The sequence below is a fragment of the Callionymus lyra genome, chromosome 9, assembly GCF_982586985.1.
Source record: "Callionymus lyra chromosome 9, fCalLyr1.hap1.1, whole genome shotgun sequence".
Taxonomy (NCBI): Eukaryota; Metazoa; Chordata; class Actinopteri; order Syngnathiformes; family Callionymidae; genus Callionymus; species Callionymus lyra.
In genome coordinates this window covers 13,197,080-13,224,814 of record NC_141826.1, presented here as the reverse complement: position 1 = coordinate 13,224,814, position 27,735 = coordinate 13,197,080, and the positions used below count along the sequence as shown (strand labels likewise).

The window sequence follows — 27,735 nt, the reverse complement described above, 5'->3', positions numbered from 1 at the left end:
CGAGTTTTCTTTTAATTGTAATTGTTTTTTAATGATGGGAACCATGGCCTCAGATTAAGATGAGGACACGTCTTTGGGAAGAAAAAAAACACCCTTTGCCTACTTACTTTTCAGCAACTATTTCACCAATATTTGATTTTCTATTTCCAAGATCCAAAATATCACTTATTTTTCTGTATTGTTCGGTGACATCCAGGAATGCCAGTACTTTACAGATATTACTTATTTTTTATTTTATTTGTTGTATTTTTAATAATTCCCACACCGCCAAAATATATCATAAAAAATAAAAGTAAATAAAAATAATTTCACATTCGCAACATGTTCTTAAAAACGCAGCATCTTGACGTAACACATGGTCAACCTCTGGCGTGCCTGTTACATCATGACCTTCATATGCCCAGCACGTTGATCTGTCCAGAAATAATCCTGTTTAAAATCAAGTCGAAAACATGCACAAAAGTGGATTTTCTAATGCTAAAAAACCAAGGCACTCTATAAAGTATTTCAAATAAACAATCAAATAAACATTGCTACTTCGCATATGTATAAATTCTCCCCTTTTTTCTCTCATTTTATTCAGGCACTGGCCTCGTGTGGCCCTAGTGGGTTCATGCTGCAACACATGTTGGATAATTCTAGAAGCTGCCCAGCATTTCAACCGGTCTAGCATCAGCCGAGAGCGAGTCAGTCCTCCGCCATAGCTCACCTCTGTCGACGTAAAACGCCTCTTTGCTTATTTAAGATCATATCTAAGCCAACGACATTTCCATCGAAAATGCTGAACGTCACTAGGAATCTTGCGAGGAGCTTCCCCGCTACCAGCGGCTCCCGGAACATCTCTACCCTGGTGAAAAAGGTAATTTAAATAACCTTCATATCAAATGATTTGTTTAACATGCTTCTCATTATACAGTTTTATAAATATATATTTGCGAACTGTCGTCGTTTAGCGTGTCGTGTTTTCTAGCGTCGCATAAAACTCCATTAGCTGCTATGACGTACTACCGGCTTTTCAAGTTTTACGCATTTTATTGATATCAATTTGACATATTTCGATGAACTTTTTCGATAAATGCATCGCTATCACCGACAGGTTGTGATATATTGTTGTTTTTTCCATATCTGAACGGATGTATGACCTTCATTTAAACGTCCTCCATTCCCCCCCAACATGCTGCAATCGTTGTCACATGGTGTTCAGGGTTATACACTTAAATGTTTCACTCTTTTATTCGCTGTCTTTTCCAAAATTCAATGTTTTTATCGTGATAAAACAACTTGATTTTTATTATCGAGCCATTGTACAATTTACATAAAGGTGATTCCAATTAAATGTGTTATTAAACACCCATTATATCCTACGAAGGACTATCTTTTTACTTTCAGTTAATTCTATGATCACTCCAGTAATCCAAATGAAAATAATTTAATAATAATATAATCATATAGTATTTTAATTTACCTCATGGCTGTCATTAAGTTTGAAAGTTATATATCTTGTTTTTCCAGGCGTGTTGGAGTGGGATCCAAAGCGAGGCTCTCAGAGCTCTGTCAAGGAGAAACTATGCGTAAGTATTTAAAAATGAAGAGTGTGAATAGTTTCTAAACAATGAGTCTGTGGGGGAAAAACACTTATCCATGAACCTTCTGACCTTCATTATTTGACCTCATCTTCAGGTCGGAAGCGGTTAGGGGGGCCGTCATTGGGATTGACCTTGGGACCACCAACTCCTGTGTGGCTGTGATGGAGGGAAAGCAAGCCAAGGTGATTGTGATAAACTGATATTGTTGACACAAGGCTTAAGAAGAACTTTAAATGGTCAGATTAGAATTGTTTGCTTGAATGTTCGTAGCATCACGATTCATAATCGTGTTGATACATGTGGTAACTCAAACTCTAGTTTATCATAATGTACAACTCAGTTTTATTAATCCATGTTCAAAATAGAAAATATTGCCAATTTTCTTTAAGGTTAAAGTGGATTTTTATCTTCCCTGTTGAAGTTTGATGGTTTTATTGACGAATTTAGTATATTTATTATTCATTGCTAGGCTTTTGAAAAGGTTCTAAGTCTTAAAAATGTAGTCTCTGGATTATTTTTCTCGAGAATGACTAAAGTATAGTCCAGTTAAATCCAAGTTTCTTTCCTAAACATCATTTTGTTAGTTTTTAGTTATTTAACAATGTTCCTTAGGTCTTGTGTCTGTTTATACTTAAATTGTGGACTCTCTTTACAGGTGTTAGAAAACGCAGAGGGAGCCAGGACGACCCCTTCAGTCATCGCCTTCACCGCTGAAGGGGAACGTCTGGCCGGCATGCCTGCGAAGCGCCAGTCCGTCACCAACCCACAGAACACCCTTTACGCGACCAAGCGACTTATTGGACGCCGTTTTGACGATCCAGAGGTCCAGAAAGATCTGTAAGAATATCCTCAAAATGTCTATTTCTTTCACGTCGTTGTATTTAGTCGGGAATCATTATTGACATCTTTCATTCAACAGAAAAAACGTGCCCTACAAAATTGTGCGTGCGTCCAATGGCGACGCCTGGGTGGAGGCTCATGGGAAAATGTACTCCCCCAGCCAGGCTGGTGCGTTCGTGTTGATGAAGATGAAGGAAACCGCAGGTATGACCGTGACATGTCAAAATAAGTAAATTCAAAACTAGACTTAATTTGCGCTTCTTTTTTTTGCTTCAGAGAACTACCTGGGATCAAATGTGAAGAATGCTGTGATCACAGTTCCAGCTTATTTCAACGACTCCCAGAGACAGGTGCGTGATCACAATGGCAGTTTTTAGCAAAGTTAAGTTATTACCAAATGAGGAAATTATTATTAATCTTTTCTCTCCGTCTTCAGGCCACCAAAGATGCCGGACAGATTTCAGGTTTGAACGTCCTTCGTGTGATCAACGAGCCAACTGCCGCCGCTTTGGCCTACGGTCTTGAAAAAACTGAGGATAAGATGTAAGTCAAAGGTCGTCGTGCGAATTATTTGAATCGTGGCCGTTTCTCATTTTGCTTAAACTCCCTGCAGCATTGCCGTGTACGATCTCGGAGGTGGAACCTTCGATATCTCAGTCCTGGAGATCCAGAAGGGAGTCTTTGAAGTCAAGTCCACCAACGGTGACACCTTCTTGGGTGGAGAGGACTTTGACCAGCATCTGTTGAAGCACATTGTTAAAGAGTTCAGGAGAGAGGTAACTGTTTTTTTGGCAACATTTAAGGATTCTTATAATATTTAACCAAAACTTGTTTTGATGTTACTCTGTTGAATTTAATGAAGCAACTTGTTCTCAAAATATTTAGGTCTGTTTTGACTCATCTTGGTTTTCTCTAATGTGTGATGTTTTTTGAATCTACAGTCTGGCGTTGATCTCATGAAGGACAACATGGCTCTTCAGAGGGTCAGAGAAGCTGCTGAGAAGGCAAAGTGTGAGCTGTCATCTGCTCTTCAGGTACCATCACCCGTTTGCTTCTCCGTTCTTCATTGTTGAAAGCATTTGTTCCCAAACCCCCGGCATTTGTTACCGATCCACAAAGAAATTATGATGAATATAATTTAGTTTCTGTTGAGTGAAAGATTGTATTTTTCACGAAAGTAACATCAGTCTTTGACTCTTGACACGTCAAGATGCTGATCAGTCAAATTTACTCAAAAAAAATAAATCTGAAAATGACGGTAGCACAAACTTTTACAGTTTATTTTTTACTTTCTCTGATGGTCGGCAGTGTGAAAAAGGTTGGGGACCCCTGATTTAAAGGTCCAACGTTACGCAAGTGTGACTTGCATTGAGTAAGATTAGTAAAATCACTTTAAAAAATGTGTTTTGGCCTCTAACTAAATACACAGTATATCAGTGTTAATTTACTCTTATCTTTGACAAGGTATGGTAGTGACACTATACACTTTTAAATTTCTCATTTCAATATCCCTTTTAATATCTGATTAATCTTTACTTTATTATTCATTTGTTTTTCAAAACATATTTTGGTCAAACGCAATATTTATATAATAGGATGTATGCCTCTCCCTTTGGAAGTGCGGAGGGAATAAAACAAATCTATAGTATCAGGGTAAACTTCTATCAATACGTTCTTTAATGCATTGATTTTTCTTAAGGTTTCCAGCTTCACTCAAAACCCCTCAGGAGCTCAATCATGTCTCCAATGCGACTGTAATGTTTTACCATTTTACAACATATTTGGTTTTCCTCCACAGACCGACATCAACCTGCCTTATTTGACGATGGACGCCTCTGGGCCCAAACATCTCAACATGAAGCTGACCCGCGCCCAGTTTGAAGGCATCGTTGCCGACCTGATCCGCCGCACGGTGGCGCCATGTCAGAAGGCCATGCAGGACGCTGAAGTGTCGAAGGGAGACATTGGAGAAGTTCTCCTGGTGGGAGGCATGTCTCGGATGCCCAAGGTGTGTAAACCAGACTTGATGGATTATTCCCTTTTTTATCAAAACTTAGGTTAGGTAGAACTTTATTGATCCCTCAGGAGGTCTCCTTGGGGAATTTTTTTTCCCCCAATTAGCCACAGCAATACAGCAATTTTTTATAAAAAATAAAATAAGAACAAGAGAAGTAAAGAGAAATAACAAGATGATACAATCCAAGTCTAAGATAAAGAACATAGATCAAAGAGAAATAACAAAGGATACAAAGACTAACATAGAACAGAACATCATTATACTTTTACTCCACTCCTGCCCCTGAACTCAGAATTGTAAAATCTCATAGCCTGAGGAATGAATCAGTCCCTGAGTCTAGTCTAGTGTTGCATCAAGGGAGGAGCATTTGTGCACTCATTCTGCTTCTCTGCTCACTGATGACAGTGTTCAGAGGATGACTGTCATCCATCTTGACTTGGTGCTTCATCTACTTCATGTTTTCATCTGCAGGTCCAACAGACCGTTCAGGATCTCTTCGGCCGGGCCCCCAGCAAGTCTGTGAACCCAGATGAGGCCGTTGCCATCGGAGCCGCCATCCAGGGTGGAGTCCTGGCGGGTGATGTCACAGATGTGCTGCTGCTGGACGTGACCCCGCTGTCGCTGGGCATCGAGACCCTTGGCGGCGTCTTCACCAAACTGATCGGCAGGAACACCACCATCCCCACCAAGAAGAGCCAGGTACCCCCCTAGTCGATCGCAGCAGTCGTATGGGAAAGGCGCCTGCTCTTTTCTAAACCTTCTCTGCACCCCCCCCCCCACAGGTGTTTTCCACCGCTGCTGACGGCCAGACCCAGGTGGAGATCAAGGTGTGCCAGGGCGAGAGAGAAATGGCCGCCGACAACAAAGTCTTGGGACAGTTTACTCTGATTGGAATCCCCCCGGCTCCCAGAGGCGTCCCCCAGGTGGAGGTCACGTTCGACATTGACGCCAACGGCATCGTCCACGTGTCGGCGAAGGACAAGGGCACAGGCCGCGAACAGCAGAGTGAGTTGGATCATTTATTTCAAGAGGAAGAGTTTAAATCAACTTCAGGTTTGATTGTCTTACAATCTACATGTATTGGATGGACATGTTGAACTTCTGCCTGAAAGATATGTGATACACACATTCAGGGGTTGCTCACCATATTGTGTTCACCTTACACGGTCGCACTGTTTCACTTTTAGTTTTAAACTTTAAACTTTTTAACTTATGAAAATTTAACTTGGTGGAAAGCACCAACTACTGCATCCACCTGACTTATGGTGCCAATAAAACGGTGAATTCCTGTCATTACTTTTTTCACACACTTTATTTAGCGGCCGCTTATTAGACGCTACAATACTGTATTTAATAAGATAAGTGATCAGCTGCTGTTATTGGTTGGCTGGGCGGCAAAGCTAAGAGCTGTTGAGATGCAGGACCTCGTATGTTATGTCGAGTTTGCAAGTTCAAATAAATGTTGTTGATTCAAACGATAATGAAATGGTCACTACTCTGCATATTACATTTAATGCAGGTTTACAGAATTTAAACACAGCAATAACTGAGGCACTGCTTTGTTTGTTCCATATATGATATAAATGTCTGTCCCTGTTGCCAGATCCCAATGAGTCATGTTCCAACACATGAAATGATAAAGTCAGTTTTTAAAACAAAGCTGCTGATTCTGTTGTACAAAAAAATCTCCCTAACCTTGTAAAACGGATATAGAACATTGGTCTTGTAAAAGTAGATTTGTTTGATCAAGGACAAAGACTCGTGAAAAAGACAAGACTTTGAGATCCATAGTTCTTGTTGAAGAATTGCATCAACTCTTCATTCATATTTAGAGGTAATTATTTTGAGCTAAACAGACGATAGACTTTAGATATATAATAATAAAATAAATAAAAAAAGCTGACAAACGTGTGTCAGTTTAAATGGGATTGACAATGAAAATCAAATGTTCTTATTGATTTGAATTTCAGTCGTCATCCAGTCGTCTGGAGGTCTCAGCAAGGACGACATCGAGAACATGATCAAGAACGCTGAGAAGTACGCCGAGGAGGACAGGAGAAGAAAGGTGATTAAAACGTCTTCAAGTGCTTCAAAAAACCTAAACTCTGGTCTCTAATGGCTTTTTTTTTTTCTTTGTCAACCAGGACCGCGTTGAAGCTGTGAACATGGCAGAAGGAATTGTTATCGATACAGAGTCCAAGATGGAGGAGTTCAAGGACCAGCTTCCCGCCGATGAGGTACAGATACAAAAGTGGTTTACAGAGTGAAAATGTGGTGATATTAACTTTTTTTTTCTTCTCTTCAGTGCACTAAGCTGAAGGAGGAAATCGTGAAGGTCCGAGAGATCTTGAACAACAAGGATGCGGAGACGGGGGAGAACATCAAGCAGGCGGCAACCACCTTGCAGCAGGCTTCACTTAAACTTTTCGAAATGGCCTACAAGAAGGTGAGCTTCTGAATCCATGTGTCGAACTCCAGGGCCACAAGAAACGAGAAGTAAATGTGATATAATGTAGATTGTTTTATATCAAATGCCAATTTGAAACGGGGCAACAACTTAATTCAGTCATGTTACACAGTAGTAAGAGAATAATGAATTTATTTTGACACAAAATCAGTATGTTTCTTTTTGCACAAAGCTCATTTAATAAAGATTTACATTAGAAAATATGCTTAAGCCCTGCCCACTTAAAATGCAATGTTTTGGCTGAGAAGAAGTCTCGTCCAAGCAACCACACCCACTCTGCTCTGATTGGCCACAAAAACACGAGTTGCATTCAAGGACTCACGTAAATTTCACCCCTGAAACTCCCGTTTTATACATTAAAAACGAATGATAAAAATCAGGTTTGCTGCTTAATGTACACATTTCAAAAATGCCTAAAGGCAGAAGTAACTCTGACCATGTTTACATAAATATTGAATTTGTTTCACAATTAACATGTAGATACTTCACCGAATTAGGGCTTCTAGGGGAGGACGCCTCCACCAGAGTGACGTCAGAATGTTTAATTTAAACCGTAATCTCTTTTGGCGAGATTTCAAATTGGAGAGAACTTTATTAAGTAATAACTTCAAAACTGAGCAACGTCATGATGAATGACCGTCTGCATTTTTGGACGACTTCAACATTTACAACTTGTGAATAAGTCAGGAGAGTCGGGTTTTCACGTAAGGGGCTTAAGTCTCCTGTGTTTCAATTGATCAGTTTTCATCATTTAAACGTTGTGCTCTTCCTCCTTTCTGTCTCTAGATGGCAGCAGAGCGCGACAGCAGCAGCGGCAGTGGCAGCAGCAGTGGAAGCAGCGACAGCAGCAGCAGCAGCAGCTCAGACTCCTCAGAGGGAGAGAAGAAGGAAGGCAAGCAGTAGATGCTTCTCTCATCGTGGCTGTTGGGTTTCAGAGCAAACAAAGGACTGTTGGATTGTGGGGGGCGGGCTCCACTATAAAGGTGGACATGCTGAATCATTGTCCTTCTCACAGTTGAAAATAGTTACTGTGTTTTGGCAGTAAGTCATTCTCGCATAAAGCCATTGTCTGTCCTATGTCTGTAATTTAAATTTTACTTTTTTTTTTTTGTCCGTTATACAGAGCTGTTTATATACATTCTACAACAATGTTTTGTCAAAAACAAGGATCCATTTGCGTCCCCTTCTTTTGCAAGTTTAACTTGTACACTCGGTCTTCAGGTGGAGACGTAGGTTCAGTCAAGTCTCATTGATTTCTCACACGAACGCCGCTTCCATCCGAGCTCTTTTGTTTCTCTCATGTGAAAATTGGACGTTTAATTGCACAACTGAGCCGAGGGTTGGAGCGGCTTTGGTTTCTACTCCCAATAATCATGAAGTCTGAGAAGAGCTCCGCCTCGGCATTCCTGTCTTTTATTTTCTGCCATCTAAAAAAAAAAAAAGAATTGTCTGGTATAAATGGAGAGTGAAGCCTGCTGCAGAGGACAAACGGCTACACTGGACCGCACCCGAGGAGTTGGTGTGATGATGTTAAAGTATAATCGTCTTTTCTAATAAAAATTAAAGTGTACAATTTTTGTTGCTTGAAATCTTTCCGGCTCCTTCTTTACAAGTCACTTGTCTTGACAAAATTTGTATCGGAGATTAAGAGTGAAATGTACCTTCATAGTTGGTCGTCTTTGATTACGACTAACAATATCTGTTACTAAACGGCTTAATTTAAATCTATAAATGTTTGCTTTTTCTTTTATTTTTGTTGGATTAAGAGCTTTGTGACCCTGGTCTAGAAAAGTGCTATATACATTTTCAATTAATTACTTTTAATTTTATGTAAATGCATTTTCGTAATTGAAAGCTGTATTCATTAAAAAAACAGTTGTCAATCTGAAATAAAAGGCCTAAAACGACCTTTATCGACCAGAGGGTTTTAATGGAATATATCAACCCACTGCGGAGCAAATGGCACCATCTAGTGGATAAAATATGTGTCGCATTTTATCTTGGTTGGAACTTAGTGAATTACTTTAGTTGTACATTTTAATTATGTTCAAATAAATGTAAGTAATTGATCCAAAACACGTTATGTGATCAGGATCTGCAGGTTCTATATAAAATGACTCGTTTTTATAATAGAACGCGATGAAATGATTGCGTCAGCGGCTCATAGATGTCAATGAGTTCAACTGAAACTTCTTTCATCTTCAGTTTAAAGAGAAACATTTCTATTTCTGGTAACATGTAAGGCAAACAAAAAGCTTGTTTTAACGATTGGAATTCAACTTCTTTCTCGTGCGTCTCTTTGACCTGATGACGTCAGAGCGCCAGAGACTTTATGACTGCGCCCGAGCCTCCATAAACGACTGTGCAAATCCCACGTGCGCTTCTATTAGTGTCTTTTCGTCGCTGCGTCCGCATCTCTCCGACAGTGAGTTCTCTCGTACATGACAGAAAGGATGACAGAGATATCTGTCGAAATTGAATAAATCCTTTTTAAATTTGATATAGATGTTGAAATTTGTTTCTATTTAATTTGGTAATTAAAAATAAATAAAACCTGGGCCTGTTCAGGCCCCAACGTCAGTGCAGAATGCAGATAAATAAGGCAAATCCACGTTTTTATTTAAATGAAAAATAGTTGTCTTGAACATGTTACCCTGTGTATAGTATTCAGCTTGACCATGTGCCTCTTTTTTTCGTTTGACCTCATTTTTAAAATAAATCCATAAACAACCCAAAAATAACAATAATAACATAAAATCAAATCCTAGTTACTTAAATGTGTTTTAAGGAGAAAACTAAATGGTTTTAACACATTATAGATTCATGAAATAAAATCAGTTCTATTTATTACCATATTTCTTATAAAAATAGAGAAATATTATTATTCAAATATATATATCAATATTAATATATATATATAATATATTAATTTTAACAAATTGTATTCTATTGTTTTTTTTAGGATATTTCCTCTTTTGGCGAAATGAAAGCTCCTTTTCGGTTTGACCTAAAGGACATAGTGTCCCAATAAAGACATAAAAGACAAAAAGATTGTTCACTGCATCTGTCAGAGTCAAAGAAATTACGGGTAGAGGTCACTGAGGCTTCACAAGTGATCTTTTCGATGAAATGACCAATAATTCCTCATTGATTTGACTTTTGAATCAAGATTTGAGCAATTTCTTTTAAGAAATCAGGGGCCTGAGTGAACCCACCAACATCTTCAGCTAGCTCTAGAAGGGAATGACATTTTTTTGTTCTTTCTCAGTCGTGTGATCGAGACATGGAAAACCCACTGAACCACCCGGCTGGACTCCTGCACTTCTGTGAGGACCAGGACTTCTTCCAGGACGACTTCTCTCTCCACTCACTGCCAGGTAGGCCTCGCTCTGGGTTCATCGAAATGTGAAGATTGGTCTTGACCGCGTCCCTTTTCGTTTCAAGTGTTCCCGAGCGATGCTGCCCACTTCCAGGTCAACTGTCCTCAGGAGCTGTCGCTCATGACCTTGATCAACGTCCCGAAGGTCGAGCCACAGAATCTTCATTTCGGCGGCGACGGATTAAAGATCTTCTCTCATGAACCACTAAGAGGTACACGTTCCTTCAACTTCATGGTCCAACAATTAAGATTTTAAACAAAACCTTTGACTGCATTTAAAGCTAATACTTTTTTTTTTTTTTGTATTTTCAATGTATTGCAGATCCAATCATCTGCCAGAAGTCCAACACTCAATTGGCTAATAAGACGGGAAAAGAGGTTTTACAGAAGAAGACGCTTCGTTTAATAAGTCACAGGTACAAAATAACGGATGCCTGTCTACACCAAGTATTACTACTATATACACTAGTGAAGGGCTGAAGTAGCAGTGTCATGTTGTTGGGAGGTCAGTAGGTGGCGCCATCAGTTTAAACAAAATGATATGGGGAGGCGTTTAAAAAACAAATGAAAAATGCTGCAGAGATCGCCCTCTAATGGGCTCTGAAGATAATGACTCATGAAGCTTCATCAGACCATCATCAATATAAACCATTGTTTAAGTCTAGCTTTAGCATAGCTAACAGAAGAAGTGCAGCTAGCAACTTTAGCAATCGACTCGAAAAAGAAACATCGATATGAATCAACCACCGTTTCTACTCTCTACTAAGATTGTTTTTATACATAGAGAGGGTGTCTGCCCTCCGGACTGAAGCCGGTAGTTGGTTCCACAGCAGAGGGGCTTGAAAACTGAAGGCCCTGGCTCCAAATCTACATTTAGAGATTTGTGGTATAACTAATAGATCAGAGTTTAAGGATCTTAAGGTCCTAGAGCAGGGGTCGGGAACCTTTTTGACTCAGAGAGCCATGAAAGCAAAATATTTGGAAATTTATTTCAGTGAGAGCCATATAAATAATATTCAGATGTAAGAATCTGTGCTTGACACGAATTCAAGCCCTTTTCCTTTGTTCATCAAAATCAACAAAGAATTCAGACGGGTTCATCCCTTTCCATGCCTCCATTTCAATATGTCAATCATATTTAAATGAAGCACAAGACTAAAATTTCTCCATTTCTGTGATCATGAAAAAACAAAAAACAAATGAAAACATGAATTCAAACTAACAGTTTATATTTGTTAATTTTAAACATGTCTGATATGAATCACACAAGTGGATTAATTAAATTTCAGATGAAGTTTAACGAGAATAAAACTGTTCATCAGTAACTTCACATCATCATCGCTTTGTCTGATCGTCTCTGACGTCATTAGAATGTGTGTCTCACCTGTTTAACGTGTTTGTGTTTCTGCGTATTTTTATTACATTCGTGAGATAAAGGTAATTTACAAATAGTCATCATGTGATGGTGTATTAATGCAAGTGTGTTTTAAGGACCGCGATCACAAAAGGAAAACCAGCATTTGTTGCGCTTTCATTGAAACCTGCAGCTTAACTTTGATGGACCTGACGTCATGTTTCTGTGACTCTCGTAGAGAAGAACCTGAAGCGATCAAACGCGCATTATTTTGTTCGATATATTATTAAAAAAAAACAAGCTTATAATTCTATATCGTTTTTCTGAATTGCGTAAAATGACTGTCGGACGTTTTGCTCTTTTTATTCTCGATTCATATGATCTTTTCCGTGCGTTCAGTGGAAGAGGCAGGAGCTCTGATTGGCTGCTGTGCATGTCAATCAAATTTTCAACCAATCGGCATAATAACCATTTGATTGACATGCACAGCAGCCAATCAGAGCTCTCTTTACTATTTTCTTATATCATATTTTATTAAATCACGCGATCTACTCGCAACAGCTTCGCGAGATCGACGTATTGCCCACCCCTGAAACAAGCGATAATATTTTATGTTTTATCTGAAAAGCCGAAATCTGCGAGCCAGATGCAATCATCAAAAGAGCCACACCTGGCTCGCGAGCCATAGGTTCCCGACCCCTGTCCTAGAGGGTTGATCATTTTGGATTGGACTCCCAACATGGGGCCTCTGCCTGTCTTTCCAGGGTGTCCCTTATGTGGCTAAGCTCTGTAATGTGTTTTGCAGGAAAGCCAACCAGGAGTATCGACAGAGGAACAAGGAATACCTCAAGAGGCTTGAGATTCACGTGGCTGAGCTGGAGAAGAAGAACAAGGCACTGCTGGAGCAGATACAAGACGTGAAGAGAATATTTGAGCATAATGTCCAATAGTTGTTAGGACGTATTTTTCATCCCTCTGAGAAGTTTTCCTCAGACCTTCTCTCCACATTGTTACCGTCTGGGTTTCGACCTAGAAAACGAATTGAATAAAAGCGATATTTTTTTGTGTTATTTTGTTTTTCGATCTCAGTATCTCAGACTCTACATTTGATTGCCGAAGCTGAACGGGGAAACCCTGGAAAGAAATGCAGTTGTTCAAAGCATGTGTTTGCTTGTACATGCTTCGGAAAAGAAACTACACTCGTCAAATCAAACAAATGATCAGTTTAATTACAATTTTTTGTTCAAATAAGTCATTTTAGAGACTGAAGAATTCATAGTTGCATCTTTTTTAATACAAGTTACAAAAAACAAACATTATATCTTAACAATCCTCCGTAAAAATAACACAATTTATAGAAAACATCTACCAAAGTCAGCACTTGTTTTGACTGTTGTAGGATATCTGTGTAAAAATATTATAATATATTTTATTTTAGTTAAAGTAAAGTTAAATAAAAAAAAAAAACCTTTTAATTCTATAAAATTTCATTTATACACACAGAGAAGAAACCACTACTCTCATTCTATAATGGAAAACAAATAAAAGAACAAAACACAAACATTCAGAGTTTTAAGACATTTTGTAAAAAATAAATGTCTCAAACTGTTTGTTTCACGCTGCAGGCTTGTGTGGATCATCTCATAGAAAACAGGTCACCGAGGGTTGTCTCAGAAAGGAAATAGTTGAAGCCGTAACTCTTTACATTTTCCCAGAAGACTATCCGCGTCTATTGTGTCGCGTTAAATGACTCCACACGAGTCAATTGTTCCGCTTCTTTTATCCAAAAAATCCCTGCGACACGTCATAATTGAGTGAAGAAAGGTGAGTTCCATAGAGGAACTCCCAGAAGAGAACGTTTAAATTACATTTCTGCCTCTAAGATTTCCCCGATATTAACGTCTTTTGAGGGCAGAATAGACGGAGAATGAGCTTAAACAAAATCACTTTAGCTCCCTGGTGAACAGTGATTTATAGATTAGGTTCTTGTTAACATGAACAAAATGAAGCTCATTGATTCCTCGACTACTCGACCAGAATTAACCCAGAACTGCTCGGTCCCAGACAGCATGAATAAGAGGAGAAGATTAATTTTAATTCCATGCTTTGAAAGAATAATGAAAAAATATTCCTCGTAATAAAAACATATATCGTCTCAAAATCAACCCACTTGAACACCTTAAACATGTGTTTACTTCCACACAGAGGTTCAAGTGTCCTCCACTCATCGGCAGATGTTGTTCTTGTCGTTCACGTCTCTCTCCTTCGAACACGACCCTGATGGAAACGACTCTTTGAAAACAACAAACCACTTCAGGACTGCAGCTTCTGATTACTAGAACCCTCAAGCGACTTGTTCTGCTAATGGGTCTCCCTGCCCGAGTGATATAGAAACATCTTAAGAGAAGTGTTCTGTTGATTTAAAGATCCTATTATGCTTCTCTTTACCATGGGGTGGAAGTCAGGTCGGTTCAACAGAAGGTTTTGTGGAACGTAGTTGCAAAATGACACCAGGAAAGAGGGTCAGTGTAGAGTTTTAAGGATCAGGGAAATGCGAGTTCTTCTACTAGAGCAGGTCAGAATTCTCGCTGCAGAGTTTTGTATCAACTGCAGATGAGACAGCTCCTTCTTGTTCAGACACGTAAATAAAATGTTACAATAGTCTAAACGATAAGACGCAAATGCATGGATTATAAGCTCCAGATCGTGTTGTGACATAATTTTCCTAAATTTAGAGATTTTTCTCAGTTGAAGGAAACAGTTTCTGGTCAGTTTTCTGCAGTGTTGTAGTGTGTAAGACATGTAATACAATGTAATACATATAATATTCATTTTATTTCCCACTGAATCAGTTATTGTTTTAATATCCTTTAACCTTTTTCACAAAACGAAATACAAAAAAGAGCATTTCTGGAATTCATGTAAATGTTTTATTTCAATGAAATAAAGTCATGGAGCATTAATGTTACAATCATTAATACTGAAATAAGAAAAACATATAGTATGGGTAAAAATAAAGTAAAAATGAAATTACAAAAAGGCAAGTTAAATAAATAAATAACAAAAACTCCAATAAAAAATCCTTTAAAGCAGGAAGAAATATATACAAATATTGTGTAAAAAAAAGTCCAATTAAATAACCTTATATATAAATTCGATAATGAAAATTGAAAAAACTGACATTATATAAAAATAACTGTGCATAACATGACAACACAATTTAAAATGGTTGTAAACAATTGACTTCATTAAAAGATTTGTCTGCTGCAGTGAACATATTTTACTCTGCTGTGGCAGTTGCTGAAGCGATTGTTAAATTCTCTGGTATTCTCTCCTCTTGAGAAGATCCTGCTCCTTCTGGATCATCTTCAAAAGCCAAATTACTTCGCCCCGACCTGTGCTTCTTCTGCACCTCGGCGAAGATTTGAAGAACCTCCAGGATTGAAAAACAAACACCATATAATCATCATGAATCTTCAGAAAAGGTCACGTCGTGCTAACCCACCTTGGACTTGGGAATACGACCCTCTCTGAAGAAGCCAATCTGTCCCGTTTCAATCTTGGTGCAGTCCACCACCGTGGAGGCTATGTTCTCAGGTGAGGGCCCGTCACACAAAACACCGTCCACCTCGACAACAGAAGGAAAAAAAAAAAAAACGCTGTTAGACGAAGCAAAAGTGTCTCCTTCTTTCTGAAACACCATTTCAATCTTCACCTTGTCAGTTAGCTTAGCATACACCTGGTTGTGGTGAGTGGTGTCAGCTTCTCCTGTTGGGTTAGCAGAGGTGACAGCGATAGGTCCAACCTGGTGCCAGAAAAAACATACAGAGGGTCTTTAAGAAAACATCTAATATTTAACGAAAAAAAGGTGGCTAAAGAAAGCTGAACTGAAGCTAACAGAAATGGACATTATTCTGAATTAATTACATGAAAACCCAAATGTGTTTTATTTAGACAAAAAGAGAACATGCTATGAATCTTATACAAATAGAACTAATTTGGAAAGTTTTCTTCTAAATCTCCAGTAAATCTAACAATAAAAGTAAATCACGTTTTATTGATTAAGGACTAGGGGTGTTAGCAAATGTTGACACAGCGATATATCACCGTATTTTCTTTGAATGTAGGGTTCTTTTATGGTGTACAACTATAAAAAGTGTGTTTAAAATAAAATAATTAGATTTTTACATGCAAATAGTCATAGCTGTTGTTCATTTTTGTGTTGTCATTAAACTTCAGGCCACTAGATGGCAGCAGTCATTACGTCCTCCGCCGTTAAAGGGACAAAGAATTCCTGCGAGATCCCGGTGATGACTGAGGACAAGATTCGACTCCAGCAGGTTTTAAAGCTAACATTTGGACATATTTTGGTTTCAAAACAAATGGATATAATGTTGAGACTATTTAACACATGTTTGTCAATGGCTGCCCTGGTGCTTGGTTTTGTTTCTCTATTACTTATTTTGTGTGTTATCTTATTTCATTCTTTCATTCTGTACTGCAACCACAAAGAAATCCAATTTTGTTTTTACAACACTAGCAATGAAAGTTTCTTGTTCGGTTTCAAATCAAAGTAGAATCATTTTCATGTGAATATAGTGAGAGCACCGTTTTTATCTTCTACGTCTATTAAGTAAAAACTTGATAATGTGTGGATTTTACTGAAGAAAAACTATTACAAAGGCAGTGAACATCAGAGTGACTTGTAATTTCTTAGCAAGTATTCTTTTGCATTGGAAATTGGTTGCTTATTTTTTCTGTGAGAAATAAATGGAGGGAAAATTGACCAAAAACTGAATATTTGTACTTTGTACGATTATTTTTGTTATAATTAATCGAACCAAATTTGTATCGAAAAAAAAACTATAGTTCAGGAAACGAGTATCGAAGTGAAGGTACATCATTACTGGTATTGAAAATGTTGGATCAATACTAATTGTTTAAGCCCTGAATTTACCAGATTAATGAGATGCGTTGTCACGGAGCAGTCTGGATTTCTGATGGCGACACTTTGTGGAGTCCCAATATGTATCGCAGCCTTTCCTAATCCAAAAGTTTCCATCCATGGACCTGTTTTTGAGAGACGATAAAAGAAGGATTTCAACATCATTTACAAACATCTGTGTAGTTTAATAATCCAGAGCCACTGGCACATCTGAACAAAGTTACCAAAGAGGAGAAAGAAAACAATGCCTTACCTCTGGGTATAACCATGCTGATGGATGAAGGCCATGCGGCTTCCATGAAGTCCAGGAGCAAGGGGCTCAGCAGGTGTCTGACAGGGTCCAGCTGCTTGATGGAGGAGAGCCACAGCGACATGGGTCGATCCTGAGCCTGCTTCTTCACACTGACGGTGGTTCAGTTAAATCAGGAGTTCTTTTAACAACAATGTTACTAATAATGGCAACTTACTTAAATGCTTTGACAACCGCGTCCGGTCTGTTGCACGCAGCGACGAGGACGTAGACGGTGTCTGTCGGGATCCCGCAAACTCCCCCGTCCTTCATTATATCTGCGACAGAACTATGATTCATATACAGAAATCTAGTTTCATTTTGGAACCTGATGATTAGGAATATCACCTGCGATCTGTTGGACGGATGTGGCTTTGTTGGCCGGCAGGTGTGGACAGGTGCTGGTGCCCCTGACCCCGGCTAGCTTAACCATAGGCCTCCCCAGAGGCAGGCGAGGAGAGTCGAACATACCGTTGAACATCTGCGCGACGAAACAATACAAGCTAACGAGGCCGTAGACGGAGGCGACCGCGGCGTCGTAGCCACGAGGCACGGCGTCCACGGCGTCCAGCAGGAAGCTGACGACGACGAGCTGGAACGCGCCGGCGTACAGGAACCAGGCGACGTTGACAAACGCGGCGGCGGCCACGACCAACAGATTCAACAGCGCGAAGCCGATGATCCCGGCGGCGACGTTGAAGCCTCTGGCGTCGGAGTAAAAACCGGCGTATCGCGTCGACCCCCACGTGATCCACATCAGCCCGTAGAAGATAAAAACGGCGCTCTCGAAGGTTTTGCCACGAGCGAAAGAGACGGATCCCACCAGCAGCTGAAGCGCACCAGCTGTCGCCACCCAAGGCGGGACCCAATCTGGACTCTCGGGGGTCGCGGCGGCGAGGGCGGCCGCCGCCAGGACGCCGCACGCGTGGCCCAACGCTTCAGCATCTGCGTATTTGGAGTAACCCAAGTAAGGCGTGTGCTGCCCCTTATCGCTCATCACGACCCCGGGTACACGAGACAACAACGCTTTAACGCAACTCGTCCCCGCGCTAATGGCTTTAGCGGACACCATGTTGACGGCTAGCATACCGGCGGAGACGACAAATATGGCCGCCTGCACGCTCTGAGCCCCGCGGTGGAAGAATCCTTGACTTCGTGCCGCAACAGCGATGCAGTAGCTTGCAAACAACAGCTGGTAGAGACCCTCGAGCAAGCTCTTTTGGCAGCTGAACACGGCCAGGAGGAAGAACAGAACCGAGAATATGACGAACGGGGGGACGGGGACGAGGGGCTTCATGGAGTAGGAAACTAAAAGGGCACCGAATCCCTCTGCAAGTCGCAGCACAGATGTGAGTCCATGAAAGGTTCCAGACAGCGAGTCCATAGCTCTGAAGGAGAGGACACACATGGATATTTGGAAGGTCCCGGCGGTCCACAGCCAGGGGACGTGACCTACAGAGAGCCGCGGGACCACCCCGAGCAGAGGGCAGACCAGGACCGAGGCCGACAGCAGATTCATCACCAACGCCACTGACGCCGAGGTGCGCTCCTCTGAGTTCTGCCTTGGTTTCAGCTTTGAATGACATCCGGGTAGTTCGACTCCCCCCTGCGTGATGGTGGAAATTAAACGCCCAAACCCGAAGTAGCAACCCACCAAACACACCAGTAAGTAATTTGCGGCTGACGCCGACTGCCCGAAACCGACGGAAGTCAGTCCGGCGATCTGATGAGCACATGCTAAGCTAACACCGATCGCGATAAACGACAGGACCGGTCGCTTCACGACAAGCGCAAAAACGCCGATGATCAGAAGAGTGACTGTGAACGCTGCCAGACCGGGAACCAGTGAGGAGCTCAGCTCCGTGGGCTGCAGGACACCCTGACCAGCCAGGACGTAGACCAGACCTGAACCAGACCATAAGGCCGAGACTGTCAGACACAGACACGTCAAGAGCTGGTCTTGGTCGAAAGCTGAAAATGGATAAAAGGGAAATTAATTACTTATTTATTATCCTGTTGGCAAAGTAAAACAAAACCAGATGAACATATTTTTAATGACTTCTTAAAATGTTGGTTATTCTTCAGGAACATTTTTTGCAAGATTTTGTGATTCACTTATACGGCTTTTAATGGCTGCTGCTTGTCTCCCAGCTAACTTCGGACTGGCAGAAACAAAAACTTGTCTTAATAACACATAGCAGTTCTGTCTATCATTTACGTTCTGTCGGTTATTACTGTGTGAAAGGTGTTTTATTTTGAAAAAAAGACACTTGTTTTAAGCAACTTTACTCACACAATAAATATTTCAACTAGTGAAATAAAAACTCTATATTTCTATCTTTATATTTTATTCATACTGGTTTTATCTGAAGGTCGGTTCGTGAAATGATCATTTTGAATCCGACTGTAGTGACCAAATTAGTTATTTTTAGTCTGATAATGGTTGCCACTACAACAACTAGTTATAAATAGTTATAGTTATAAAAAACGGGTTTCCTTCTTGTTAAGATTCTGACTCCAAAGTGCTGTCAACCCAAAATTGTGTGTTTGATTTCAAGTCAAAACAATACTTGAATAATAGAAAGTTGGTGCATGCCTCAGTTAAAAATATATAAATAAATATCATGTTAAATTAGCTCCTTGGTAGAGGTATGTGCTGTCCCAGTGCTTCTCTTGGTAATTGTTTTATGCTGCATTGTTTTTGAGTGACACAAATTTTCATTTTTTAACACGAATGCTACTTTAAGTGGAACCTAAACTGTTGCTGTGTATCATGGAAGTTGTCGTAAAAAACAACATGATTTCAGGAGACATGGGTACGGACCTGTAAGCGCCAACAGTCCCGACAGGATGAGCAGAAGAACCCCGAGGGCGGTGGAGGAGATGAAGTCGTTCTGTGCAGAACTGCCATAGTTGTTCACCAGCAGGAGGAGAGAACCTGGAAATCAAAATATATTATTTTGTTTTATTTTAAATCATGCTCCCAAACATAAAAAAAACTAAAACATTCTCCTGAAGTACAAGAAGCAGCAGAGCAAGTAGCAACTACATCTTCTAGAGTTGATCTTTACCTCCAGCGATGCTGAGAATCCCGACAGACATGAGTGGAGAGTGATCTAGTTCCTCTGCATCCCAGTGTGGAGCAGATTTATACTGTTGTGACGCGAGCGGAAGAAACCTGATGCTGCTCAGGTGTTCGGGAAATAACACCAGCGTCACTGAAACCAGAACAGACTTTTTACAAGAAGCTTCTTACTCACAAAATTCCCATTTTCTGAACCTACAGGAAGTATATTATAGATAACAAAATAAAAGGAAAAAAGAGACTTTCTTTTGAAAATAATTGATGAAACTATTATTTAATTTTTGATTACTTTATAACTGATGATCAAGTTAGTGTTTTTTTTTTCCAGCAATCGTGAAATACAAATGATCTAAATAAGAGAAGATCAAAGTAACACATCTGGGCGTCCAAGTCATTTTATGGTCGCAATATCAATATACAGTACATCAATGTTCATTTTGATATTTTAACCTATAAAGACATCAGTGATTAAGAAAAGATAAGGAAGAGACAAGAGTAAAATGATGACGTTTGATGGGAATATTTGGTAAAGAAGAACAAACACAGAGATACTTGAAATAAGTAGAACCTTTAAGAATAAAAAATATTATTTCATACGTCCTGTTAAAGACAGTTTATATATATTTACGGCTGCAGACATAAATCGTTTAAAGACTTGGGTCAAAGTAGCTGGGAAAGGTTTTAACCCTATCAGGAAACATGTGGAACAAAAATAAGTGTAAGAACAACATGTTTGTAATTGTATATAATAAAGAGAATGTGGGCGTCGATGCTCCACAATTGGCGTCAAGGACAGAAGAAGAGATGATCTGATAGATGTCAGTGGAACAGATGAATTAGTTCCTCTGGTTGGACAATATGAATTCATCCATTTATTTACTTTTTAGCTTCACGTTAAGAATCTTGTGCTTTATAAGGGAAAATATTGAAGATATAAAAATGTTTTGAATAGCTGATGAGAACTATGGATACGAGTCAGTGATGCCATTAGAATATTGAATGGTTGAATTTTACATTTTCAAGGTTTAAACTTTTCACTTTTAATTGAGATGTTGTTTTTTTTCCAAGCATTAATATATGTTTTAATAATTGTATTCAATAAACTGGAGATAGAAACGTTGAATTTGTTGACGTTTGTAACTGAATTTAAATATTTTCTCTAATTAATTATTTTCTTTTACAGACAGATTTGATATTCTAACTATTTTCTAAATTCAATATATTTTTGAATTTGTAGCATTTCAAATTCAATTATTGTGTAGTTTTACTATCTTGGCATTTTCAAATATTGAATTGAAAATGCTAATATTTGAAAATTTAGAAAATTGGGAAAAATGTATCCTTGGAATAACAATATCCATATACACATGTGTGTAAAATGTTTGAATAATGTTTTAATATTCCATTTATTTGTAAAAGAAGATATCAACAATATCAATACACAAATAGTTGAATTAAGATATTCAATACAAAATAAATCAAACTTTCAATATCGAAATGATTGAATAAAACAAAAATGTAAACGTTTAAAAAAACAATTTGGAGAAAGACAGTCCAAATTTTTGACTTTTTTTAGTTTGAAGGTCAGTGACAACGACCAACAATTATGTTAAACTATCTTTTTCGATACTTTGTATTTGATTATGTAACCAGAAAGCATAGGTCATGGAATAAAACACAGATTAAGTTTTCTTCGCATTTCATTTCATCAATAAAAAAAAAATCATAAAACTATGAATATATAGTACAAATGAGTCGGAAATACATTTAAATGGCTGCAACTCTGTAGGGAAATATAACATCTATCTGAGATCTTCTTCAAAGTACTTTTAGAACGAACTCTTGACACACAAATTCAGAGGTTTGTATCAACTCCTCTTAACCCTTGTGTTGCCTCTGGGTCAAGGTGTTTGTGGTATCCCTTGTGAAGAGAAGAAACTAGGGTGTACCGGAAAATGGAGGGCAAAAAGAAGTAAAATACAGATTTAATTCATTCTTTATGAGCATACATTCCTTTTTTCACATTTTTAAAACAAAATTTTAAATTCTGCCTCTTAAATGTTAACATGTTAATTTATTTAAAAAAAAATAAAAAGTCGTTGAATGTCAGCGGGCAGATACTTCAGAAAGCACGATAATTTTTCAAGGATGTATGTGATGTAGAAAGTAAAATACATGAAAAACAATCAACATAAACTCATGCTTCAGTAACTTGATTGATTGAATCTGGTCTTTCTTGATCTTACTATACATTTTAAGCACAATGTTCAATACTTTGCATTTAAATTAACTTGTTATTAACCGGTAGATGAAATACACAAAAAACAAGAGAGACACTTCAGAGTCAGTTTTAATATTTTAATTGTATATATAATTTAATGGATCTTTGGTCAAATGTAGATCAAACTCCTCTCTCTCTAGATGGATTCCCAGGTTCATGTGCTTTTGCTTGAGAAGTGATTAAACTGGTCGGATCCAGAGATCAACACGGTAGAGTGGAATTTTCTGGGACGATCAGGATCCTTGAAACGAACAGGAAAAAGTGATTAGTCATCATGTATTTGGGAGTTAAGATGAGGTCGAGTCTCTCACGTCAATGGGGAAGGCACTGGTCGCAACGTAGCGAACCACGAATCCACAGCGTCTTTTCTGGGACATGTTGGGGTCACTGGCATGGACCAGGAAGCCGTCGTGAACCTGTGTGAAGATGATTAAAATCAGCAAACATTTAAAAAAATATATATCTGTGAAGCAGGTTTCTGTTTCACTCACAGACATCTGCCCGGCTGACAGAGGACAGAGAACAGCGTCCTCAGAATTCACCAGTTCGGACGGGATCTCCTGGTTCACAGTCAGCATGTTCCCAAAACGAACTGCTTGGTGATGAGGGAACATGCCGGACTTGTGACTTCCTGCAGAAAAAACGATAGATTCATGCGTAAAAATGCGAAAATTAGCCAAAAAACAAGTTACATTTAATTAAAATGATACTCTTTATTCAACAATATGGATTTGATCCTCCATTCGCCTTTTGTGAAGTTGCTGCAGTACATTATGGGGTTTGTAGGAGTGGCGTCTTACAGCTGACATTTTATACAAGATTGGTAAAAAAAAACAAACAAGATTGACGGTCACAAACTGTTGATGACAATTCAAGAGTAGCCAAGACATCTTGTGGAAGTTTTGTGTGAATCAGTCACAAAGTAGTTGTTTATAGTTTTACTCAAATCTCGACTGACAAATTACCTTTTAAAACTGATTGTTTAGTTGCAAGAAGTGAAAAAAGCATCTTACTTCACTATTAATCCAACAACTGTGCTACATATCAGTATTCCTGTTTAATGACGCCAACACCAACACAAACCTCCTACAAAGAACTACCTTTTATACAATTTTATTTATATTTAATGTAAACAAATTGAACACTCCAATGTTAAAACCCAGCTGATGACGTTTCATTTCAAATTTTTGCTCAAAAGCCTTTATAAAAGAATCCATATTATTTTTTCCATGGTTTGTTTTAACATGTTCAGTTTTTACGGATGATATCAAGTAAGGTTGGTTCACAATTTAATTGAAATTGGCCCTTTTTGGTCTGCAAAACTGATCAAGTTTGAAGTGTGGTAATATTTTGATTGGAAATACCGGTGCCTCTCGGCTGTGTACGCGAGAGAAGACACTGTTGCTAATAAGAACTGATGCTTTTGATGAATGAGGAGAAGAAAAAACTAGCACTAAAGTCACAAAAATGATGAAAGCCCCTCAAACATTTGTCGTCTTCTTCCCTTAAAGCATTAGATTTCGCTATTTTAAACCATGATTGAAATCTCTTTTAAAAGCTTTACAATTAAACCGTTTGGTTATTCCTTTTCCTAAAATACTGTTAACTTGAAGAGAAACTATATATATATATTTAGAAACTATATTTTTTTCTAATTAATTATTTTATTTTACACATAGATTTTGATATTCTATGTGATATTCTAAATTAAATATTTTAGAATTTGTAGCATTTCAAATTCAATTGTTGTGTATTGGTACTATCTTGGCATTTTAAAATATTGAATAAAAAATTCTAATATTTAAAAATATGGAAGAGTAGAAAAAAAAAGGAGTTATTTGTATAACAATATCCATATACACATGTGTGTAAAATGATTTAATAATGTTCTAATATTCCAATTTTTTTAATCATCCAACTATATGTAAAAAAAGATATCGACAATTTAAATATACAAATAGTTAAATTAAGATATTCAATACAAGATGAATCAAAATTAAACAAAAAAAGTTGTGGAGAAAAAAGTGGAGAAAGACAGTCCAAATGTTTGACTTTCTTACTTACCAACAATTATGTTAAACTATCTTCTTTAATACTTGGTCATTTGATTATGTAACCAGTAAGCATAGGTCATGAAATAGAACACACATTAGGTTTTCCTCGCATTTAATTTGATAAATTAAACCGTTTGGTTATTCCTTTTCCTAAAATAAGGTTAACTTGAAGAGAGTATTGTTTATTTTTTATTCTCTTTTTACCTTTGTTCTTCCTTCAAACATTTGTTTAAGTAAGCTTAAGTTGTTGTATTGTTTGTTTGGGTCAACATCATTAGATGCTTTTCGTAAACAGCCTAAAGCTGTTTTGACAAAAACCGTGAAGGTTTTAATCATTTAATTCTCATGTTAATAATTAAAGATAATATGAATATTCACATTTCACATTTCAAGTAGTTTTTACTTTTTTACATTTTTCTACTTAAATAAATTCCTATAGAAATCTGATGCATACAATTAATACAGTGAATAAAAGTATTCTAATTCAAAACTATAAAACATTTCCTTCAAAGAAGACAATAGTAATAATTCTTATATCTCTTGAAGTACCTGGGATGACCAGCAGAGCGCCGTTTTCCTTCGTGGCGTCGTCCAGACCGAGCCAGACGGAGATGACCGGACCTCCGGCAATCCCCCAATACCTGCGAGCACGAGAGCAGTCAAAACCAAAACCAAAATTCCAAGAACAAGTTAACAAACCTCATATCCTGATGCCAGGCCACGAAAGGAAGTCCAGATTCAGGGTTGATTTCGCTCCGTCTCTCCTCCACGTTGACGATGGGGTACTTGCAGATGAAGCGAGAGTCCAGCAGGATCACATCGGGGCCCAAGAGGGCCGTCATCACATTGAGGAGGTTCGGGTGTTTGGCGAGATCCATGGCCCATTTATGTTGGAGGTGAATGTTATGGAGGCTGTACTGAGTGTAGGATTCACCTGAGAGCACAAAGTATTTGATTATTCTTTCGGATACATGCAGGTGATTGTATTGAAGTAAACCAATGACATCATAGTGTTGACTGGTTGAACTTTTATATATATATACTGTATATTGTTAATATTTGAATGTAATACTCTGTATATTGAAAGGTCATTTTTTCAAGAATCTTTTTCTCAATTCATTTTTTTTTTTAAATTTGAAGCAATTCAAAGTCAATATAAAGATGTTGGTATCATATAGTATCATATATATGCTATACATATCTTTTTACCGATGTTATTATATTGAATTAAAAGGCTAGAAATTGAAATATATATTGAATTTAGAAAATGTAAATTATTGTAATTTCAATATCAAACTCTATGTGTAAAAAGAAATTGGAAATATTTGAAAGGTTTCATTCAAATATAAAAAAACACGCCAAACAATTTCAACCATTTCAATATACAGATTATTAAATCAATCAATAAAAACATTTCTTTACATTTTTAATATACTCTGTATAGTATAGTTTTTCTTTGGTGAATAATCGAATTAAATAATTTTCTTTTAAGGTGGATTTTCATCTGAAGCATTTCAAATTCAATATGAAAATGTTGGTAAAATAGGTCACCAAGAAAATGACAAAAGAGCCGATCATAGTGGCAACATATTACTGAAATTATTATATACAAATTTGAATATATATTGAATTTAGAAAATGTATTTTTATACTATTTTTATTAGAATATCAAAGCATATGAGTAAAAAAAATGGATAATATTTGAAATGTTTCAGTTAACTTTAACTAAAACCCAATTAACTTCAACCTTTTCAGTATATTAATTATAGAATTGAACGATTGAATTAAAACAAATTCAACCTTACAATATACAGATTATTAAATAAAATTATTCAATAATAACAAATTCAAACTTTCAATTTAGATTTTTTTTCCCCCCAAAAATAAAAATAAAAGGCCAACAAATTTCAATATTTCAAATTTTCAGGTCAACCATTAAATATTCTGATGACACTTATACAAGAATCATTTAGTTTAGTTTGTGTTAGACTGAAATAAATCTGATGTTGACGCTCCAGAGTTCTTCGCTCACCGTGCTTCTCCTCCAGCTCGTGGAAGGCTTGCTGAGCTTCCCGGAGCTCCACGTCACTGAGGATGGACAGGGATGACAGGTAGCCCTGCTTGTCGTATCTGCTTTTCATCTCTTGTTTCTGACTGTCTCCGTTGGAAGGCATATTGGAAGTTGTTTTTTTTCCGTTCAGGTAAGCTGGAGAGAAGAAGAAGATTCAAAATGTTGATCCATCTTTCATTTTCCGAGTTCTGTCATCCAACCAAAGGTATGAAAACTTACCTGCCTGTGATGTCCTCTTGTCAGTCCTGGACTGGAGTGTCTGTTGAAGCCCAGCAGCATCTATATATACCCGTCCAGAGCAGCTCCAGGTAATCCTGCTGCTTTTGTCAATATCACAAAAAAAAAAAAAACACACCCGTACTTTCCGGGAAAGACAAATACAAGTAAGAAGAAAAACCAACAATTGGAGAAAAGCTCACACAACAATACCGGTCTGGTTGTGGAATCTCAAGTTCCGCAGGTGACAGGAGGAAATTTGAGACGTTTTTTAAAGGACGTCATTCTCTCTGCTGAGGTCATTTATTGAAAACTCATTCATCTGTTGGACTTTCCAAACCATTACGACCTCATATGATGCTTTGGTTCTCTGGACTGAGTTTGTCATTTGATTGTCATGTGCTGTATTATCCCATGTTAACGTGAAATATTACTTATGGTAACACAAATACACATACTTTGAAAAAGCTGCCTGTTCTTGAGCTGTCAAGAATATTTATTTAAAGGGTTCAAATCTATGAATGAAAGTGTGATGACATGATGCATGTGTCAATCACATAGTTCATTTAAATCTCACTTACTTACATTTTAAAGTACATGGTGGATCGCCCAGTGTCTGCAAGGTCTTACACTAAATGCACTTGATTTAAAATTCATATTTTAAAACAACATTTATATATATATATATATATATATATATATATATATATATATATATATATATATATATATATAAATATGTACAATTAGAATCTCCCCAAATCTTATTCTCTGTTAATTAAAAACATGTCTGATTTTTATGAAGTTTTAACATATTGTTTAATACTATGTGAGGAAGATTTCCATCATTTCAGTTCCTTTTCTTAATCATAAGGGACTGAAATGGGGCAAAATTCCCACTGAAAATCGAAATATGTCCAATTTCAATTCATTTATTCCCCCCCACAAATTATGCCCATACACCCAGTTTTACATAGACACTGTTACACATATTATGGCATTTTATTACAGTGATAGACAGCAAATGTCATCAGTTAACTAGGGTTGTGTAATGGCAATAATCTTGCGATACGAATGTTAATTCAGATACTGATACAATTGCTATTGCTTGACTCCGGAGTTGCAGAATTTACAGACCACATGACTCTTGA

The 27,735-nt window shown here is 37.9% G+C and overlaps 4 protein-coding genes across 4 annotated transcripts; 2 read left to right on the top strand and 2 right to left on the bottom strand.

Moving 5' to 3' along the window:
- Positions 1-635: 635 nt before the first annotated feature.
- On the top strand, positions 636-8,483 carry hspa9 (heat shock protein family A (Hsp70) member 9). The gene is made up of 16 exons (XM_087799800.1): positions 636-859; positions 1,513-1,571; positions 1,681-1,768; positions 2,242-2,423; positions 2,506-2,630; positions 2,703-2,776; positions 2,863-2,969; positions 3,040-3,202; positions 3,368-3,460; positions 4,225-4,434; positions 4,915-5,142; positions 5,226-5,448; positions 6,414-6,508; positions 6,588-6,680; positions 6,749-6,889; positions 7,697-8,483. The coding sequence occupies exons 1-16, from the start codon at positions 779-781 to the stop codon at positions 7,811-7,813; spliced, it is 2,079 nt and encodes a 692-aa protein (XP_087655926.1). The 5' UTR covers positions 636-778; the 3' UTR covers positions 7,814-8,483.
- A 783-nt stretch (positions 8,484-9,266) lies between these two features.
- LOC148071870 (uncharacterized) lies at positions 9,267-12,713 on the top strand. The gene is made up of 5 exons (XM_087799366.1): positions 9,267-9,335; positions 10,179-10,287; positions 10,355-10,501; positions 10,612-10,705; positions 12,449-12,713. Exons 2-5 carry the CDS (start codon positions 10,194-10,196, stop codon positions 12,591-12,593), a joined length of 480 nt encoding a protein of 159 aa, XP_087655492.1. The 5' UTR covers positions 9,267-9,335; positions 10,179-10,193; the 3' UTR covers positions 12,594-12,713.
- A 2,210-nt stretch (positions 12,714-14,923) lies between these two features.
- LOC148071869 (uncharacterized) lies at positions 14,924-19,979 on the bottom strand. Its single transcript, XM_087798607.1, has 9 exons — positions 19,949-19,979; positions 19,690-19,815; positions 17,226-18,848; positions 17,056-17,155; positions 16,842-16,990; positions 16,601-16,713; positions 15,359-15,448; positions 15,149-15,271; positions 14,924-15,076 (listed from the first exon to the last, which is right to left on the bottom strand). The coding sequence occupies exons 1-9, from the start codon at positions 19,977-19,979 to the stop codon at positions 14,924-14,926; spliced, it is 2,508 nt and encodes an 835-aa protein (XP_087654733.1).
- A 2,327-nt stretch (positions 19,980-22,306) lies between these two features.
- LOC148071868 (uncharacterized) lies at positions 22,307-26,471 on the bottom strand. The gene is made up of 6 exons (XM_087798605.1): positions 26,330-26,471; positions 24,997-25,231; positions 24,847-24,938; positions 22,735-22,874; positions 22,555-22,659; positions 22,307-22,484 (listed from the first exon to the last, which is right to left on the bottom strand). The coding sequence occupies exons 1-6, from the start codon at positions 26,469-26,471 to the stop codon at positions 22,398-22,400; spliced, it is 801 nt and encodes a 266-aa protein (XP_087654731.1). The 3' UTR covers positions 22,307-22,397.
- Positions 26,472-27,735: the final 1,264 nt, after the last annotated feature.